Genomic DNA, 19,489 nt, shown 5'->3' with positions numbered 1-19,489 from the left:
ACCCCTGTTGTCGCAACCTTGTTTATATAGGGCCTTGCTATCTGTGAGTGCACCCCCCCCCCACCCCCACCTCCCCGGTGTCGATCTTTCCCGAGGCAAAGGGTTCCTGCAACCCAAATAACATAGGATCTTAAAACATCAAAATACCTCACATTAGATTCCACCCAAATTTTCTGAAATTCTCTATATTGAGAGAAAAAAGTCATTATTCGCAGCTCTAACGCTTGCTAAGCTCCACCCCTCGAAATAAAGGAGGCATGTGCGGTCACGTGACTTTATGACAATGTGTGGCGTTAAAGCCAGCCATTCCTCGCCTTTGCCGTCAAAGAGATCATGCTTAACGATCTCAGCATATCATAACTTTGACTGAAATTCACAATTACAAATGACCACTGATGGAAAAATTTATGGAGTTTGTCAAATGCACATAATTTGTGAAGAAAATGTCACACTGAGAACACCTTCAAAGTGTCAATTTTGCACCTAATTTGCACCTTTCAGAAAAGAAATCACCTTAAAAGGTACAGCTTAATTGCACCTATTTTTCTGAAAGGTGCAAATTTGCATCATTAAATGTGTTCCAGGTGTGACATTGGTAAAGGTGCAAAATTGAACCTACTTTTGATAGAGTGTTTAAAACATCCTCATCCCATCATTGTTAAAAACTCTTGCAATTTTCAAAAATAGACCCTATTCGAAAGTGAGGGAGCGAAGCAATCGAGCAGAACTTGAAGGATTTGTTGCACAATTTTTTGTAAATTTTATGCATTTTTGCAAGAAAAATATAAATTTTCTAAATTTCTGTGGGTCAACTGCATGACCGTCGCCAAGGGGGTGGGGAGGTTGCGCACGCAGCCCCCCCCCCCCCCTTAATTTTGGGTAAAAAGAAAATAAGCCCAATAATAGACGCAACAAATTTTCTGGGGGGAGGGGGGTTGGGAGTTTTGGAAAAGGGCGACTCGGTTTGTTGTTATTCATATCTATGGCCTTGTTTATATATATATATATATAAATATGAATAGCCTATAGCAAAAAAAAAAAAAAAAAAAAAAAAAAAGGTTTTCTTCAACACAACGGGGGCAGGAGTAGAGGGTAGGGGGTTAACAATAACAGTAACAATTGAACTGTATGTTATAGGCGCTAGGCTTGAGTGTATAACTACAATGGATAAGACTCAACGTTACTCGTTGTTACCCCCCTCCCTCTGCCCCCGCCGCGCTGCATTTGCAAAATGGGCAATGCCAATCATCAGCTAAAATTAATATTATTAGGGTCTAACGTTAGACTCTTAGAGATCTGAAAATATTTAAGAACTGAACACTAACTGTTTTTTTTCTGCATTTGCATGGGTTTCGTGTGTAGCCTCTGGCTCTAACACTAAGTTACTAGCACAGTTCTCAACAATGGAGTCAGGTTGGTCTAGGCTTATTAGTGACTAGGCCTAGTGACACTTATAGATAGGGCCCTAGCCTAGCCGGTCTATACTAGAGCATAGGCCCCAGTGTAACGCCCCAGTGACAATGTTGTGAGGGAGTAGGGCCTAGGCCAAGGCCTAGGCCTATACCGTTTCACACAAACAAAGTTAGATCTAAAGCGTAGGTCTAGATCTAAGTAAATTCTAACTTCAACTTACCCCTTCCCGTTGAAAGTTGTTAATAACTGATTGAGGCATCCCTAAACTATAAAGTATACCCTCCATTTTCCAGATTTATTTTTTCACGATCAATAGATTCATATACGTATGCGCCTGCACTTCAATTCTCGGAAGCAAAAAGAGCACGCTAGCTATACGTACGTACGTGAGGATTTGCTCAGTGCATGCTCACTGCGACACGTTTATGCGCACGTACTGTAAAAAGTGATGATCAAATGAAAAGCGACGACCAAATGAAAAGTGCCGATCAAATAAAAAGCGACGATCAAATGAAAAGCGACCATCAAATATAAAGCGACCATGTATGGAATGCCGAAACCATCAACTTAAATTGTGATGATCAAATGAAAAGCGACGATCAAAAGAAAAGTGACCATCAAAGAAGAAGTGACGATCAAATAAAAAGTAACCATCAAATAAAAAGTGATCATCAAATTTAAAGTAGCCATCAAATAAAAAATAACCATCAAATAAAAAGCGACCATCAAATAAAAAGTGACCATCAAATTAAAAGTGACCATCAAATAAAAAGTGAGCAACAAAAAAGCGACCATCAAATTAAAAGTGACCATCAAATAAAAACTGAGCATCAAATTAAAAATGACCATCAAATAAAAAGTGACCATCAAATTTAAAGTGACCATCAAATAAAAAGTGACCATTAAATAAAAAGCGACCATCAAATTAAAAGTGACCATCAAATAAGAATTGATGATCAAATAAAAAGCGACGATCAAATGAAAAGCGACCATCAAATATAAAGCGACCATGTATGGAATGCCGAAACCATCAACTTAAATTGTGATGATCAAATGAAAAGCGACGATCAAAAGAAAAGTGACCATCAAAGAAGAAGTGACGATCAAATAAAAAGTAACCATCAAATAAAAAGTGATCATCAAATTTAAAGTAGCCATCAAATAAAAAATAACCATCAAATAAAAAGCGACCATCAAATTAAAAGTGAGCATCAAATAAAAAGTTAGCATCAAATAAAAAGTGACCATCAAATAAAAAGTGACCGTCAAAGAAGTGATGATCAAATAAAAAGTGATCATCTAATAAAAAGTGATCATCAAATAAAAAGTGACCATCAAATAAAAAGTGACCAACAAAAAAGTGACCATCAAATTAAAAGTGACCATCAAATAAAAAGTGACCATCAAATAAAAAGCGACCATCAAATAAAAAGTGAGCATCAAATGAAAAGTGAGCATCAAATAAAAAGTGACCATCAAATAAAAAGTGACCAACAAAAAAGTGACCATCAAATTAAAAGTGACCATCAAATAAAAAGTGACCATCAAATAAAAAGCGACCATCAAATAAAAAGTGAGCATCAAATGAAAAGTGACCATCAAATAAAAAGTGACCATCAAATAAAAAGTGACCATCAAATTAAGTGATCAAATAAAAAGTGACCATCAAACAAAAAGTGACCGTCAAATGAAAAGCGATAAAAAAATTGAAAGTGACCATCATCAAATCTAAAGTGGCCATCATCAGTTCAAAAGTGGCCACTATCGAATCAAAAGCAACCATCATCAAATCAGAAGCAGCCATCATCAAATCAAAAGTGGCCACTATCGAATCAAAAGCAGCCATCATCAAATCAAAAGCAGCCATCATCGAATCAAAAGCAGCCGCCATCAAGTCAAAAGTGGCCGTCATGAAGTCAAAAGTAACCGTCATCAAATAAAAAGCAAGTAAAAAGTGGCCGTCATCAAGTCAAAAGTAACCGTCATCAAATAAAAAGTGGCCGTCATCAAGTCAAAAGTAACCGTCATCAAATAAAAAGTGGCTGCCATCAACTTACAGGTGTCCTTTTGGCGCGCACATCAGGAACGCCGAAAGGACAACATTGATTTGATGTTAGAAACTGATTTGATGATGGCTGGTACAGAGGGATATGATGCTGAAAATTGATATGATGATGGCCACTTTTGATTTACTGATGGCTGCACTTGATTTGATGATGGCTGGTACGGAGGTCCATCAAATCAAAAGTGACAGTGATCAAATTTTAGCCTTTCCGCGTTCCATAGTTTTGATCTTTTGTTGACTTCAAGAAAACCTGCTCCAGAGAGTTCGGTGTAGCCAACATGGGTTCTGGGACCAGAACAGTTTATGAATCTAACCATTTTATTCTGTATCATTTTCTACTTCTTTTTATCGAGTTCGCTTATGCCACTAAACCAAGCAGGGTTAGCATAGTCAAATAAACTCTGAATAAGAGCAAAACAGAGAATACGCCTTGCTTTCTGATCCATACAACTCTGATACCTGTACAGAAATTTCAAACGGGCATTCGCCTTTTTTACGATTGATTCTACTAAAGATGAAAATGAAAGGGAGCTGGTCAGCTCAATGCCTAAATACTTTACAGATTCTTTCCTCTGAATTATCTTATTATTGTATGATACTTCAAATTCAAATGACGTTTTATAACTACTTTTAGAACAAAACAGAATGCTCTCGGTTTTGCCTAAGTGTAACGAAAATCTATTATCAGTCATCTAATCGACACATATAGACAGATGTTCGCTAAGTTTTTCCTCAACAAATTTTGGGTTGGAATTTTAACAAAGTAGTACGCTATCATTTCACACTTTGACGCGCGCCTGTGACGTAATGGAAAGCCACTTTAAGTTGCAAATTTTTGCAACTTGTTAAAAAAGTATCAGGATTCCAAAAATGTATAAAAAAAAAACCGAGGTTTCTGCGTTCCGTATGCGCTACGCGCGCACAAAACGCGCGCGCCGACGCGCACGCACGGAAATTTTCCATGAAATTTTCAAAATGCTCAAAATTGTCTGAAATGTACTCTCGTTTGATCAAAGTTGAATTTTGAGCATTTTTAAATTTTGACGCGCATGCGGTCACGAATGCAACACGGCGGTAGATATTAACCTGAAATTAATGCCTACCAAAAGAATTTTGAAAATTACGTTTAGTTAGGAAGATATGGTCAATTACATGACTCAAGGTGAAAAACACCAAATGGCGCCTACGTGACGTCATGTATTACTGGTTATCATGAAAAGCTTGACACCGATTCTTCTGATGAATGTCATTGATCATGGAAATTTTCATGTTAATTGAATGATGAAAACATACAGAAAGTGGGCGAACGAAATCAGGAAGAAAGAAAGAAGAATAAAGAATAAATGAATAACTAGAACTGAACTTGTCACTGAGACAAGTTAGGTGATACGCCATCAGCGCCATACAGACTCAGATACGATGGATGATTATATATGCAGTTGACTTTTAAACTTGGACTGGTAGGTTGTTCCCAAATATGATTATTATTGAGTAGACCGAATCCGACACTACTTTTTCAAGGTCATTTTCATCACTAAATTGATATTTGAAAGTGTGAAAAATTACCCTAATTTGATTAGTGAAGATGACGTCATACGATCTTGGTTTTATTACAAGAAATGATTGTTTAGTCACTACATACTATCTGGCTGGATGTGATCTTTAGCTATGTGATTGAAAAAGAAACAAAGACTGTAATGTACAAATAAATCTTCATATCCTATTATCTTTATTTTTATTTTAGGCCTATAGCCCTAATATAGGACCGCAATCAGCAATCTAATAATTACCTCCAAAATGGCCACAGTTAAATGACCTTAAATGACCTTTGACTTTGGTCATGTGACCTGAAACTCGCACAGGCTGTTCACTGATACTTGATTATTTTTATGTCCAATTTTTATGATCTAGATCCATACACTTTCAGAGTTATGATGGTTATTCAACAAATACCCCCAGCATGGCCAAAGTCCATTGACCTTTGACCTTGAACATGTGACCTGAAACTCGCAGAGGATGTTCAGTGATACTTGATTACTCTTATGTCCAAGTTTCACGAATCAGATCAAAAAACTTTCAAAGTTATGATGGTAACTCAACAGATACCCCCAGCATGGCCAAAGTTCATTGACTTTTGACCTTGGTCATGTGACCTGATATTCGCACAGGATGTTCAGTGATACTTGATTACTCTTATGTCCAAATTTCATGAATCAGATCCATAAACTTTATGATTGGTATGATTGTAATTCAACAAATACCCCCAACTTGGCCAAAGTTCATTGACCCTAAATGACCTTTGACCTTGGTCATGTGACTGGAAACTCTGGCAGGATGTTAAGTAATACTTGATTAACTATATGTTTAAGTTTCATGAACTAGGTTCATATATTTTTTAAGTTATGATGACATTTCAAAAACTTAACCCTAGGTTAAGATTTTGATGTTGATTCCCTAACATCGTCTAAGTTCATTGACCCTAGATGACATTTGACCTTGGTCATGTGATCTGAAACTCAGGCAGGATGTTCAGTAATACTTGATTAAGCTAATGTTTAAGTTTCATGAACTAGGTTTCAAATTCAAATTCAAATTTATTTATTTCACTTCCATCAAACAAAAACAAATTGTATACCATATATAAAGGTCTCTATACTTTCTAAGTTATGATGTCATTTCTAAAACTTACTCTTCGGTTAAGATTTGGTGTTGACGCCGCCACACAGTGGGCCGGGGCGAAACAAAAGTGCGCAAAAAGTCTTTTTGGGCAATTTCATATTTTTAATTTTTCTCATGCCCAGCTAAAAGACAACACTTTGAAGAATACTTCAGCAAAATATTTATTTCAGGAATATGCATAAAGGTTGTTAATTTCCCACCTAAAATCGTAAAATGTGACATTTTGCGAAATGCCGCGTATAATCAACTTAGTTGAAAAACAAGCCATTTCACCAGAGGTTTTTCATGTAGGAATCGGAAATGGCACCCACATAATCCTGATATATTCTTTTTTTCGTGTGAAAGGGTTCAAAGTAGATAAAAGACACATTTCAGGAGGTTTATAGGATAATTATTCCTCGAAATAGGCGGATAATCCATGTTTTATGCATTTGCATTAGAAACGTTTAGATTTCCGTAGATTTCCGTTTGCATTCTATCATCATCATTTTGCCAGATGTCTAAGCTTTAAGTTGATATCAAATTTAGCTGCCTGTTTTTTTCCCGTTTTCAACAACACCCCCAAAACGTACTCAAATACGGTCATTTTTATACCGCCCAGTGGGGTGTACATAGCCGTTCATTTTTGCACGGCGAGGCCGATCCCCTTCCATTCCATGAAAATGATATGAATTCCGGGCATAACGTAAACAAAATAAAGGTTGATAACGCATATAAGGGCTACCCGCCCCTTTTCCAGAGATAAAACTTACTTGTAGAATAATTTCAGCCAAAAACACTCCTTATAGTAAAACATTCGTGGTGTTTATATATACTCTGCGTTTTACCCAAGTCTACACCGCTTGATAAAGCACGGTTAATATTTTTCAGACTTTCAAGCATTTGTTTTTATCTAATGATCATTTTAATGCCATAAAATTATTTTCAGGATCTCATACACACTTTTTAGGCATGTGAGAAGCATAAACCAAGATTCACTCTGGTCAATCTTATAACACAAAGTTTATTACTGCACATTGTTTAGCGTAATTTATCGTTTCACAGATAGGTTTTAAGTAGCCAATCAAAATTTGGTATCAAAGTGACGTCATATCGGCTTTAAATTATGTTCAGTCGATTCTACGCCTAAAATTACCCTTAATCAACATTAGAAAGTAAAAATATGACGCGGAATATAATTTTGGCGAACTTTCAACTCATTCTGGCCCACTGTGCGCCGCCGCCGCCGCCGCCGCGGTGGAGGAAAAGCGGCGCCTATACAGTCTCACTCTGCTATGCAGGTGAGACAAAAACGGCTCAATGAGACGAGACAAAATGACCAAGTGGACAAAACATGGAGCAAAGACGGACGCATATTTGCCGTATTGAAAGTAAAAGAGAATCAAACAAAACTAATCCATAACTGTTGATGTTCTAAAAAGTTTTAGTTCACATCTTGCAAGTAATGGATGAAATGTTTAGAACTGAACAGATTTAATTTCGATTTCATTGCATTAATCCTGGTGAAGTTTTAAAGTGCCGTACATTAAAGGTCAAGTCCACCCCAGAAAGTTTTTTTATTTGAATAAATAGAAAAAACTCAAACAAGCACAGTACTGAAAATTTCATCGAAATCAGATGTGAAATAAGAAAGTTATGGCATTTTAAATTTTAGCTAATTTTCCACAAAACAGTTAATGATTTGGAAGAGTTGCGGTTTCTACACGGAGGGACGATCCATGTATGGGTTCATAGGGGTATAGAAATCAATCATTCCTGTATGCTAATTATCATTAAGTCTACTCAGTGTTAGTCTAATTTCCACTTCGGTTACTTTAATAGTATGTATTACTCTGTCAAATGAGATTGTGGATCATTGTCTTACCATATAGGTTAGATGGTATTAAATTCAGTGGACATTGTGGATGTCGTTGAAAACAGCGTAACCATGCAGAAATGATACAAAATTGTGAATGGGCTAAATGGCAATTAGACCAAATTGTTCGTAGCCGAACTGGTTGTAGGCAAACTAGGATTTAGACTGTGTGGTAATGTATCCATTGCGAAATTATACCACTTGAACCATGGCTGAATTTACCATCAGTGTTCAACAACATGCATGGCATGCTTTGTGACTTTTTTTTAGGGGGGGTTGCGCCAGTGTCATGTCAATCGCGGAAAGAGTGCCCCTTTCCTTCAAGCAAAAGAATAGATGCGATCGGAGTAGGCCTGTGTAAAAGAAATCGTTGAAGGAAAAGAACGTGGAATAAGTTTAGAATTACTGATCAATCTTTTTAGCACGCCTTTATTTTGCATTTGATTTCTTTAAAAAATTGCATCGTTTTTAACGATTTCATGCTAAGGCTCTCTTGAAGAGCAGTATTTCTTGCTATTTCTTTATTATTTTCATATGATTTTTGTTATTCACTGAGTGCTTGACCACAGTATGATGATGCAAATCTGGTGAAAATGAAGAGACATAATTTTAAATTGTTTTAGTTGGCTTTTTTTTGTATTTTTTTTTAATTGACAGAATCAAACATATTGGCTTTGTTAATGAATGTTGATATATAGCATGATTCCTACAGGAACTAAATTATTGAAGCCAGCAAGCTTACTCATTCACAAAAACAAATAACCCTCTCTTTTTTAATCAAAATTTCATAGAAGCACGAAATTTATAACATTCAGTATTACAAAATGAGCGGGAATAAAATTAATTATAATTCAATGGCAATAAAAGGCTTCCAAGACACATAATTTCCACAATTTTTATTAGACATATAGTTCTAACAATTTGTTGGTACCATGCGCGTATTCCACACAAGTAAAGATGAATTAAATCGTCAATTAATTTCAGATGGAAATTGAATACAAAGTGCTACAAATCAATAATGTTATAGTTGTCGGAGCGATTAAAATAAAAACATTATACTTGTGACTCATGTCAAGTTACATTTTTTCTTTACTATCTGTTTGTCAGATATTACTAACTACATTCTTAAAAATGATTAGACAAAGTAACCCTTTTGTTGGTAAGTATGTGTCCTACCAATAAAAATAGTCAATATCAATCGAAATTCTGGTAGATTGTAATCAATTAATTAGTTAATTTTGACCATGTGGTAAATATGTATCCGGCTAATAAAGATAGTCAATATCAATCAAAATTCTGGTAAATTGTAATCAATAAATCAATATTTTTGACAGTGTATAAGCAATAGTCAAATATAACTAGAATTACATTTGAACTCAGCTAATCCTTCTTTTCTCATCATTAAGTTGTTAAATTCCTTCTGATGGACATATAATAACACATTGGTTTATCGGTTCACCTGCTTGCGCGACCTCTAAATCATTTTATCAACAGATATTGTATTGAATCAGGTTGTGACCTTACTTTTTTCGATTACCGGTGGGGGTTTAAATGTTTTTATCGAATCAGCAAAATCATGTCTATACAAACAATTATGAGTGATTAAAACAATTAGAGACAAAATCAAGCATAAATCAAAGAACAAAAACTGTTCTTGTCTTACACACCAGGGGCCCGCAATTCAACGCTTAGCAATGATAACATTTTTCTATTGATTACGTGGACTACAATGTACAATCAATCGTGAAAAATCAAGCGTGCGAGCTAACCTTATTGTTACCGGACCCAGATCATGTTTATAACTTGTATGTATAATAAAGAAAATAAGTAAAACAAAATTCTCTGAGGAAGAGGTGAAAGGGCATTTGAAACACGATATACCGATGGTAGGCCTATTATTTACAAAGTAACTTTATAAATACCGCAAACAAAAATAGGGATCGAAATATGAAACATACGAGGAGCCTACACTCTTATTCCAGAGGAGTCAATTTCAACTCAGAATTGCACCAGCTGGGAGCCGACTCTGATTCGAGTCAAAGTGACTCGTTTTCGAGTTACTTTAGCTCTTCTTTGAGTGAATGTCAGCACATGCCATGCACACCATCCATGTCGTATTCAGATATAAAGGTGTAAAGCATGAAGGCGTTGGTATGGTAGCAGTACCCCCAATGGATACGAATGCGTGCTATTATGCATATCAATGACACTTTAATGACATTACGCACCCTGAACTTGGTAAAGATGGAATCTTTGAGCAAGGTAAAAATATAAACCTTCTTAACGTGAAATATCAAACACCAAAAATATACAAGTTGCATTTTTTAGGGTGTAAACAGGGTTATGATTGTACATTAGTGTGATGTTTGGATTTCGTTTAGTTTGTAATCTAAATCCTTCATTTCTGTAATAGTGTATATCATACTAAATCTCATCACATAAAAATTTTATGCCAGGATGGTCTTGTCATTAGTAGCAACTTATTTAATGAAGTTTTTTATGTAATAACGTCGTGTACTAATTCACTTTCCGAATGAAATTATATAATAAAAGTTATAATACCCCTCAGTCCAAGTTCAAGTCAAACGGAATAAAGGTTTTTTTTTAATACAGTTTCGTGATATATTATAAATCCTACAACGGAATATGGCATGCCATGTCGCATTATTTGCAATTAATATACATGTACATGTAGATGACTTACCAATCCTTAAAAATATTGTTCTTGCATATTAAGTTCGTTTGTTTCTGTTTATTATTCAATATAAGAACATCATATTAATATTTACAATAGAAATAACATATAACAATAAAAATATGATGAATATGATGATGATAGTAATAGTAAAAAAGTAGTAATAATAATAAATAACAATATAACAATAACCATAATAATAATAATAACAATTTTCCTAAGTTTGAAGTTGGACTCATCTAAAGTTCATATAAACATGGCATTAAAAATTAAATAATAATCATCCTTTTCTATCCTGCTTGAAATACCAAAATCTACGATATAAATGCTACAGTATAAGAAGAATTTGCATAAGAAGAATGCCCAAAATATACCACATCAGAAAATAGATCAATCATGATAATCAGGTATTTATACAATATATAAAGGTTTGTTGAGCTATATGTTAATTAGATATTTTAGATTATATCTTCTTGTTCTCCATTTTTGTATCTATTTTTCAAATATTGAAAGGAAGATATATCATTTTACATTATTCGATCCATATCAAATGATGCAATCATTTATTAAGATTTCTTTTTCTTTTTTTTTTCTTTCGAAAAAAGGGGAAACATTCAAGTGGGTTTCTTTTTTAATTACGTTACAATAATGATGACGCTTTGATAATAATTTTTTTGTGCTTGTTTGATCTGTCTTAGAGTTTCGAAATGTAAAATGGTGAACTTATTTTTCTGTCACGTGATTGGTCTCAGGCTTTTAGTTAGTCTTTTCTGTTCTAGGTTTTCTCGTGGTTATTTTATCTTTATGCTTTTTATTGTCGATTGTGTCTTTCTTTTTTTTCAAGAATACAATGTGTCGTTAGTATTTTACCATTTGTACTGCAAACTGCCGCAGTCGATGTGGCATCTCAAATTTGTCAAATTATCATTTTTAGTCTCTTGGTTTATATCCAGTCTTCTTGACGATGAAACCACGATCGATACACGAATATGCCATGTCAACGAGCGATGCCTTGGGGTCGTATGGTGTGATACCGAGGACTTGACGAAGCTGAGACGGAAAAGGGAAGGAAATCGATAAATTTGATCAGTGTGACCTTGATATAAACATTAGGTGATTTTGAGAAAAAAATCCAATAGTGTGATTTTTTAATAGTTTATTTAATTTGGTTGGTGATCAAATCTTATTCTTAACAAAAATCAGCATGACTGGATCCGTCTGGATATAGATATCTACATAGACATTCTATGTAGTAATGAGTATATGATCATGCAGTCGTTCCTGGTAGGTGTTTCATAAAGCTGTTCGCAAGTTAAGAGTGACTTTACGAACGACTGGTGATCCTTTCTTGTGGTAAACAGTATATACCATTAGCAATGGTTTTGCGCGTGAGAAAGGTTCACCAGTCGTTCTTAAAGTCGCTCTTAACTTACAATCTGCTTTATGAAACGGCCCCCAGGTCCACTCTTGATCAGTAGAACACTGCTTTATCACACATATTTCATTTGTTAGAAAATATTCATAAAATTAGGGTGTTGAGGATACACCAGCGCGGCGGGTGTTGGAATCACACTGTCAGGTATTAGAAAATAATAGGCCTACACCACGGCGTATCAACATAACACCAAATAGTGATAAATTACAAACAAATACGTTTTGATTACACCATTGAGCGATGGACGTACACCGTGAATGGCATCAGCATATGTGATTTGTTTATTGTTACTCGGGCATTTTCGTTCTTCTTCGTATCGATTCATAAATGGCTTTACTGCAATTCGTTGTCACTCGTTAATGTTCGTTGTTCATAGACCTTAAAGGCCCCCTCAAACCTAACCGAATTGCCTGGAATATGCCTTGCGATGGCTGGTGAAAGGCATTTTTTTTAATTGTTTTCATTGGTAACTGATAGTAAATCATATTTACCCTTCGTGTTTTTGTTCGTACACCTGAAATTTTGAACATGTTTAAAATTTCCCGACGAATTGAAAAATCGTTGGTCATCTGTTTGAATTCGCATCTCTTATTTAGTCTGCGGTAATCATTCGTTTATCGTTTCTGTGTTATTGTCGTGCACAGTCCATCATCGCGCTTATGCCAAATTAATGGACCGATCTCGAAAGAACCCTTAACGAAGCAACACGATGACACAAACGTACAAGAACGCCTGATCTATTCCCTCGTCTTTATTTCTAATCGCACGCCATATCAAACAATTGCTCACTGTTCGTTCGTCATATTGGGTTATATCAACCCTTCGCTCGCCTTCGGCTGCAATTTACTCAAAGAGGTGAACTGAAAAATCGATATCCTTCTCATGTCATATTTATCCTTCGCTTACCGTTCGTTGATAAAATTTGACAATAGTTACTGATCGCATGATTTGACTGAATTTTTATTTGAATTCGCGTGCATTTCGTGCATTTTCCCATTCGTCACTCTTCGTCCGCCTACATTCGGTCAGGTGTGAGGGGGCTTTATACTCACTCTATGGTCGGAAAACCTAAGATAGTGACCATGAAGTTGAACGATCTTCTTCGTGGTAGAGTCGAACCAGCTAAGGACTTTGAGCATAAAGAATGGAGCCAATCTCGTCGGTGGATTATATCCTGGCACAAAAATAATTATCATATATTATGTCATGTTATATCGTAAATATACACATTAAAAACAATATGATTTAGGATGTCTAGACGCTTTTCTGTACTTTCGTGGGAGGCAGGGTGTCCCTGGCGCAATTTTGAGGATAAGTGAATCAAAACTTAGTGTGACCTTTCCCATGGTTTACGTTGGTAATACTGGGGTCATCGCAAACATTGTATGATATAGTCAAGCTAGTTCTTGTCACGCGGAGCTCTTAATTAGGCACCGTATGAACGCAACTTTTCTCTAAGTCAATGCCATAAAGAAATTACTGATGAAACCGATTCCTAACCGGCAAAAACTATAATGCTCACTCCCGTATAAATGGGAATTTGGGGTCCTGCTCGGCTGCCCCCCACCCCCCCCTCCCGAAATAAATTCTTACGACTAAGAAAGAGGAAAAATCGGAAAGAGAAAAAGAAAGCAAAGTAAACGGGTGAAATACGATATCATGTTTTGATATTAAGTAAAAATCTATTCTGTAATCAGATTTTCATTACAAAAGACGAAAATTTTAGCTCGCCATCTTTTTTTCATAAACTTTGCCCAGACGCCATTTTTATTGAACAATCTGATCTGTCCGTACTTCAACCACACTGGACCTCTAGAAAGGTCTTTGTATTTATATTATGTCACCATTCAAAATAATTATTCATTTGTGCACACTGTTTTGACTTTTATGCGGTGAATAAAACCAAACTGAACCAAACCAAAGCAATCTTATTCATGAACTATCGGGCTTACATCCATCTTTAAGTTCTGTGTAAAATTAATTTTAATACGAAGTTAATTATTATATATCGGATTATATGTATCCAATTATTTTGGCTATTTCCTGGTATTTGTAATTCTGTATCTGGATAAGACGTCATGATGGATCGGAATATAAAAGTAACTTGGGGCCTTTTCACATATGAATCTTGAATCATCATTGTAATGATGATTGCAGTACGTCTTTAGAACCATCGGCCCCTTCACACGCTCACTCGAAAACTGTGATTTGAATTCAAATTTCCGAGCGAAGGCGTTATGTGTCCTTGGTGACTTGTCGATCAAAGCACTGCATCGCAAATTCAAACTACGATGAGTGCATGGCAATTGTATTACATGTATCTACGGAAGTGCTTGAAATGTCACGTAAGCTCCGCCCCCCAAAAAAAATGTTTTGGGGGTCAAGCCTTTCACAGCAAAATTCGTACCGCAATTTGAGTGAAACTTAACTGGAATTCACATCCGGGGTAGAATTTGAATTTGTGATTGTGATTAGCGTTCGTGATTCTAATCATGTTCTAGTTTGGTTGCACACGTGCTAAAAATTCGTCATTACCCTTATTTTCACTGGAATCATCGTTCAAATTAATATTTTTTGTACCATGTGGAAGGGCGGTTGGTTTACTAGCATGGACTGATCGGGTAGGCTTATAGTTCAAAGGTTTTAACAAATGTTTGAAAATTCAGAAAGACATTTTCATTGTCATCTTTGGTTTTGAAATATGAGCGATGCTGTTTAAACTGTAATACGATATTTGCTCCGCGACAACGCGACAATACCCGAGCACTGCACTTAGAATCATAAAACGAGGATGATGAAATTTAAGCACGATGTTTTTTTTTATCCACAATGATGATTATTATAATAATTTGTTGAATAGTTGGTTTCTATCGTATTGTATACTTATGCAGCGACCGCCTCACTCCTATTATTTTTAAAGTATTAAAAGAAACAAACAAAATGGAGAGATGGACAGAGAAAATAAGAAGAAAAGGAAGAGAAAAGAAGAAAGAGGCCTTGGTCATGCTATTTCATAATACCAATATTACTACACTGAAAAACACGTCCTTTTAAGGGTCATGATGTCCCCCCCCCCCCCCCTTAACACAGCCCGTAAAATTGTTAATGTTTGGTTAGAAACAAAGACTATTTACGTACCTTGTTTAGTGAACTCTTCTCTCAGTGCTTGAGAAATCTCTTGATACCACATTGTGTATGGAGCAATAATATGACGATTACCTTAGAAAAAACAAAAGACAATGAAATATCAAACTAGACACTCTCAAATCATCCTTCAAGCATATGAAAGAAAATGGTTTAAATGAAAACTAAACGATGGTGAACAATTATTATCCTTGCTATATCCCTGCTGGAGTGAACACAGTGTCACACAGTGTGGAATGGTACAGAACACTGTGGAGCAGTACGGAACACTGTGGAGCAGTACGGAACAGTACATAACACTGTGGAACAGTATGGAACAGCGTGGAACGGTGTAGAACAATACATAACACTGTGGAACAGTGTTGAAAAGTACGGAACAGCGTAGAATCATGTGGAACAGTACGAAACAGTGTGGAACAGTTTGGAACACTGTGGAACATTACGGAACAGTGTGGTACAGTACGAAACAGTGTAGAACAATTCGGAACAGTACAGAACAGTGAGGAACAGTACTTTACACTGTAGAACAGTGTGGAACAGTACTGAACAGTGCAGAGTGTGGAAAAGTATGGAACAGTGTAGGACAGTATGGAACACTGGAACAGTACAGAACAGTGAGGAACAGTACGGGACAGTGTGGAACAGTATGGAAAAGTACATTATGGAATTGTTTATGTGGAACATTATGGAGCAGTTCGAAACATTATGTGTAATCATCTTTACACTGTTAAATCTGAGTATTTTAACACAGAGAATATCGTCTTTACATACTCCATCAAGTTAACATACTGTGAATATTCACATTGACGAGTTGTCCACAGTGTGTAATTATCTTCACACTATCAAAATGAGCAGTATAGCACTGTGAATCCATGTAAACACAGTGTGAACACTCACACAGTGTGAAATCACCTTCATACTATTAATTTTGGGCACTTTAATGATGTACACATTAAAAACACTGTGTCACCCTGTTTTCTTACAAACGGGAATAGATAGATATTCATCAAAGTCTTTGCAATCGCGAACAGATTATTTCCACACATCTATGTAAAATGCGAAGACAATTAAAGTTTGGTAATGTGGCTTTTAAAAATGTTATGAATTGAATAAACAGAGTAAGCAGAAAACTAAAATTGTTATAAAAAAAAATTTATCAAAAATATTGAAGTAGAACCTACCGCAATTGAACCCCCCTTCCCCTTCCCACACCCTAAGGATAAAATGGTTAAAATGACTAGACCGTGACTAGTTAGTCAGCTATAGGTAAAAGTTTTTTTTTTATAGTTGTAACAAAATCTGTCTCGTTAAATTGATGAGAAAATATGATTAATTATCTAATTGTTGCGCACAACTAACACTTTGATCTAGTCACTTGCTACTGACTATGGATAGAAAAAATACCATTTGCTTCGGGTAGTGTCATTGCGATGACGTGTGCCTTAGCGACATCACGGACGTCACAGATCGGGAAGCTGACCCTTGCAATCATGCTTTGATTGCGTTCCATCAGGCCTCGTAAGATCTCTACGCTGGTACCTGCGCCTCCACACAACACCGGCCCAAAGACAAGGGATGGATTGACCACGGCCAGCTCGAACTTCGAATCAGCTACAGATAAAAGTAAGCATCAGTGAAATAAAGAGTAAAAAATTTGAGGGGGTTAATCATGTTTCGGATGGGGGAGAGCAAATGAAATTTAGTATAATCCAGTATTTTTATTATAAAGCGTGTCGAAACTGCCAAGTTTAATGCTTTTATGGTGCTTTCTAATGCTCTTTAAATTAAAGTATGTTTTTGCATTGCATATTATTAAATTTTGAAGCTGTCAAAATTATTTGTATTATTATTATTATTATATTTTTTTTTTTTCTGGGGGGGGGGGGCATATCGATTTGCCCTCATGTTTAGGGGGCGATCGAAACTCCCACCCTTCAATTGACGCCTCTGGACGTACACCATTATAATGTCCCACATTACGCTTTACACCTTGTTACTTCGGTCAAATGAGGATGAATTGAATATATCATGTGATTATCTTTCATGTGCCATGTGACTTATATTAAAGATCGTAACGAAGACCTCTTATGCAGGGGAGTTACAGGGACTCACGAATTGACGAAGGAAATGATGGGGGTATATCAATGAGGTTTAGAATTCTTATTCAACGATCTTTTGATCATGTTGATAGGGAAAATTCAGCCGTACTGCGCATGGATAAGGAGGAGAGCGCAGATTCGGAGATTCATGGACAAGGTTATGAAATGTATAGCTCCCTGGTGGGGCGCTAGGAGGAGAATCTAAATGATGACGAAAGTTTAAATAATGATGAGAACAAGGAGAAGTTAGAGGCTGATCAAATCGACGAAAGTCATTATTGTGTAATGGGGGGAGGGAGTAAAAAACATACAATTTGTTACCTGGAAGTTTTTCAACGAAATCCCATGCGGCCCTTTCAGCGAGTGCCTTGCTCTTGGAGTACGCATCCGTAAGACCCATTTTCTCCACTTTTAACCATGTTTCTTCTGTCAAAGGTTCTTTCGGGGTTTCAGTAAAATCTACAAACAAATATCATAAACATGTTTCAAAACTCTCACGGACGAACAAAATCAATTACCATTTCATCATAATTGCTTTTGTCATCCTATATATGAATATCTTCCATCTTTCGTTTTTTTTTTACTTTCATTTAACATGATCATAATTATGAACCATGTACAATTGTTGTTGCGGCATTTATATTTTGCCCCCCCCCCCCCCCCCCGGATACATTTGTTGAGCACTCTATTTTATTTAGTAATTCATGCCCGCCTCCCCGATCACGTCTCCCTCTCTCGTTCCCTTTCCTTCTCTTCTTTTCTCTGCCCTTTTCTAGCCCTTCGTCCTTTCTTTGTATTGTTTACTGTATTGTATTTATGTCTATAGGCGTATCCGGCCACAAGCTTGTGCTTTTAGGGTATACGCTTTCTTCTATATAAACCTAACATGTACATACTTATATTCTTCATGACAAACTGATTTTCGTATGACTTTATGTTTACGAAAAATTTAGAAATTAATGTGTGAAAAAGGAAGAAAATAAATGTTTAATTGAATTGAATTGAATAATATACTCCTACAAAAAATGTAAAACCTTATAAGAAAATTTCATACCTTTATGGAAAATGGCAGTAGACATTATATTTACAGATGAAAATATGGCGAAGAACCGAAATCACTTTTGATTTTTTTTACTCAATATCGAATTTACACAAATTACATTGAAACGATTTTCAAGAAATGTTACTGCTATATTAATAGATTATGGATGAATTTGAAAATGAGACGAATGTATAATTTCTTAACTTGCAAACCTATGTTAGCAAAACTAGGAATGTAGAAGAAATTGAAAGATGTCAGAATTCATGTCATTTATTAATTGATTACTTTCATTTATCTATATATTATGTGATATGTATACTGTATTAGAAATGAAACTAAAGTCCTTCGTAAGATATTTAAAGGGGTAGGCCCAACTCAAGGCTGAAAATGATATGATATGAACAGATAAAGTAAATCGGACTGAAAAACCAGAAAATTTCATAAAAATTGGACAAGGAATAACAAAGTTATGACATCTAAAAGTTTTGCATTATTTCTGTAAAAATTTCCTCATTAATAGGGAATGAGCACGCTGATGATGTTATATCCCCCCACTCATTCTTTTGTATTCTATTACATGAAATTATATTTATTCGAAATTTGTCTACCAACAATGAAAAAAAAATGGATTGACAAATTAATTAATGCATATTTTTTTAATATATTTTTTTTCATTCTGTTATTTTTCATTCATTTATTTATTCAAGTCCATTAAAATACTTTGAGCATATAAAAAATATCAAAAATACATAAAGAAACAAAGATACATAGTAAGATGCAAGTAAGATTTTTTTAAGGCTAAGATTGTGTAAGGATCTTTACAGTACATGCATAAAAATGAACATGAAATGGGAAGCTGCAAAAGAACAAAGCAAATGTTCTGTCGAGGCAGTCCCTATGGACAGTAAAATATAAAATTCAAGACTTGTACTGATAAAATAAACATATAATAATTAGGAAATATGATGGGATAAATTAAATTAAGATGTTGGATGGTTGAAAAGAAAGCTTTTCAGCGTGGATTTTAAGGAATTTAAATATGAAATCTGTTTAATGTTACGG

At 35.5% G+C, this 19,489-nt stretch overlaps 1 protein-coding gene across 1 annotated transcript; it reads right to left on the bottom strand.

Moving 5' to 3' along the window:
- Positions 1–8,893: 8,893 nt before the first annotated feature.
- LOC129258719 (uncharacterized) lies at positions 8,894–18,464 on the bottom strand. Its single transcript, XM_064098018.1, has 6 exons — positions 18,440–18,464; positions 17,707–17,844; positions 16,691–16,897; positions 15,281–15,361; positions 13,195–13,316; positions 8,894–11,757 (listed from the first exon to the last, which is right to left on the bottom strand). The coding sequence occupies exons 1-6, from the start codon at positions 18,462–18,464 to the stop codon at positions 11,638–11,640; spliced, it is 693 nt and encodes a 230-aa protein (XP_063954088.1). The 3' UTR covers positions 8,894–11,637.
- Between the last annotated feature and the right edge of the window lie 1,025 nt (positions 18,465–19,489).

This window comes from Lytechinus pictus, chromosome 4 (assembly GCF_037042905.1).
Source record: "Lytechinus pictus isolate F3 Inbred chromosome 4, Lp3.0, whole genome shotgun sequence".
NCBI lineage: Eukaryota > Metazoa > Echinodermata > Echinoidea > Temnopleuroida > Toxopneustidae > Lytechinus > Lytechinus pictus.
Note: the sequence above shows the minus strand (reverse complement) of the source record. Positions and strands in the feature narration are given on the sequence as shown.

Bases quoted from the DNA above. Each gene is read 5' to 3' on its own strand.
- LOC129258719 (XM_064098018.1), bottom strand. From the start codon at position 18,464: ATGTCTACTGCCATTTTCCATAAAG. The intron at 15,362-16,690 runs GTATTTTTTCTA...GTTTTTTCTAAG, and splicing joins GACACTACCCGAAGCAAATG to GTAATCGTCATATTATTGCT. The intron at 11,758-13,194 runs GTGAGTATAAAG...TTTCCGTCTCAG, and splicing joins TTAGGTTTTCCGACCATAGA to CTTCGTCAAGTCCTCGGTAT.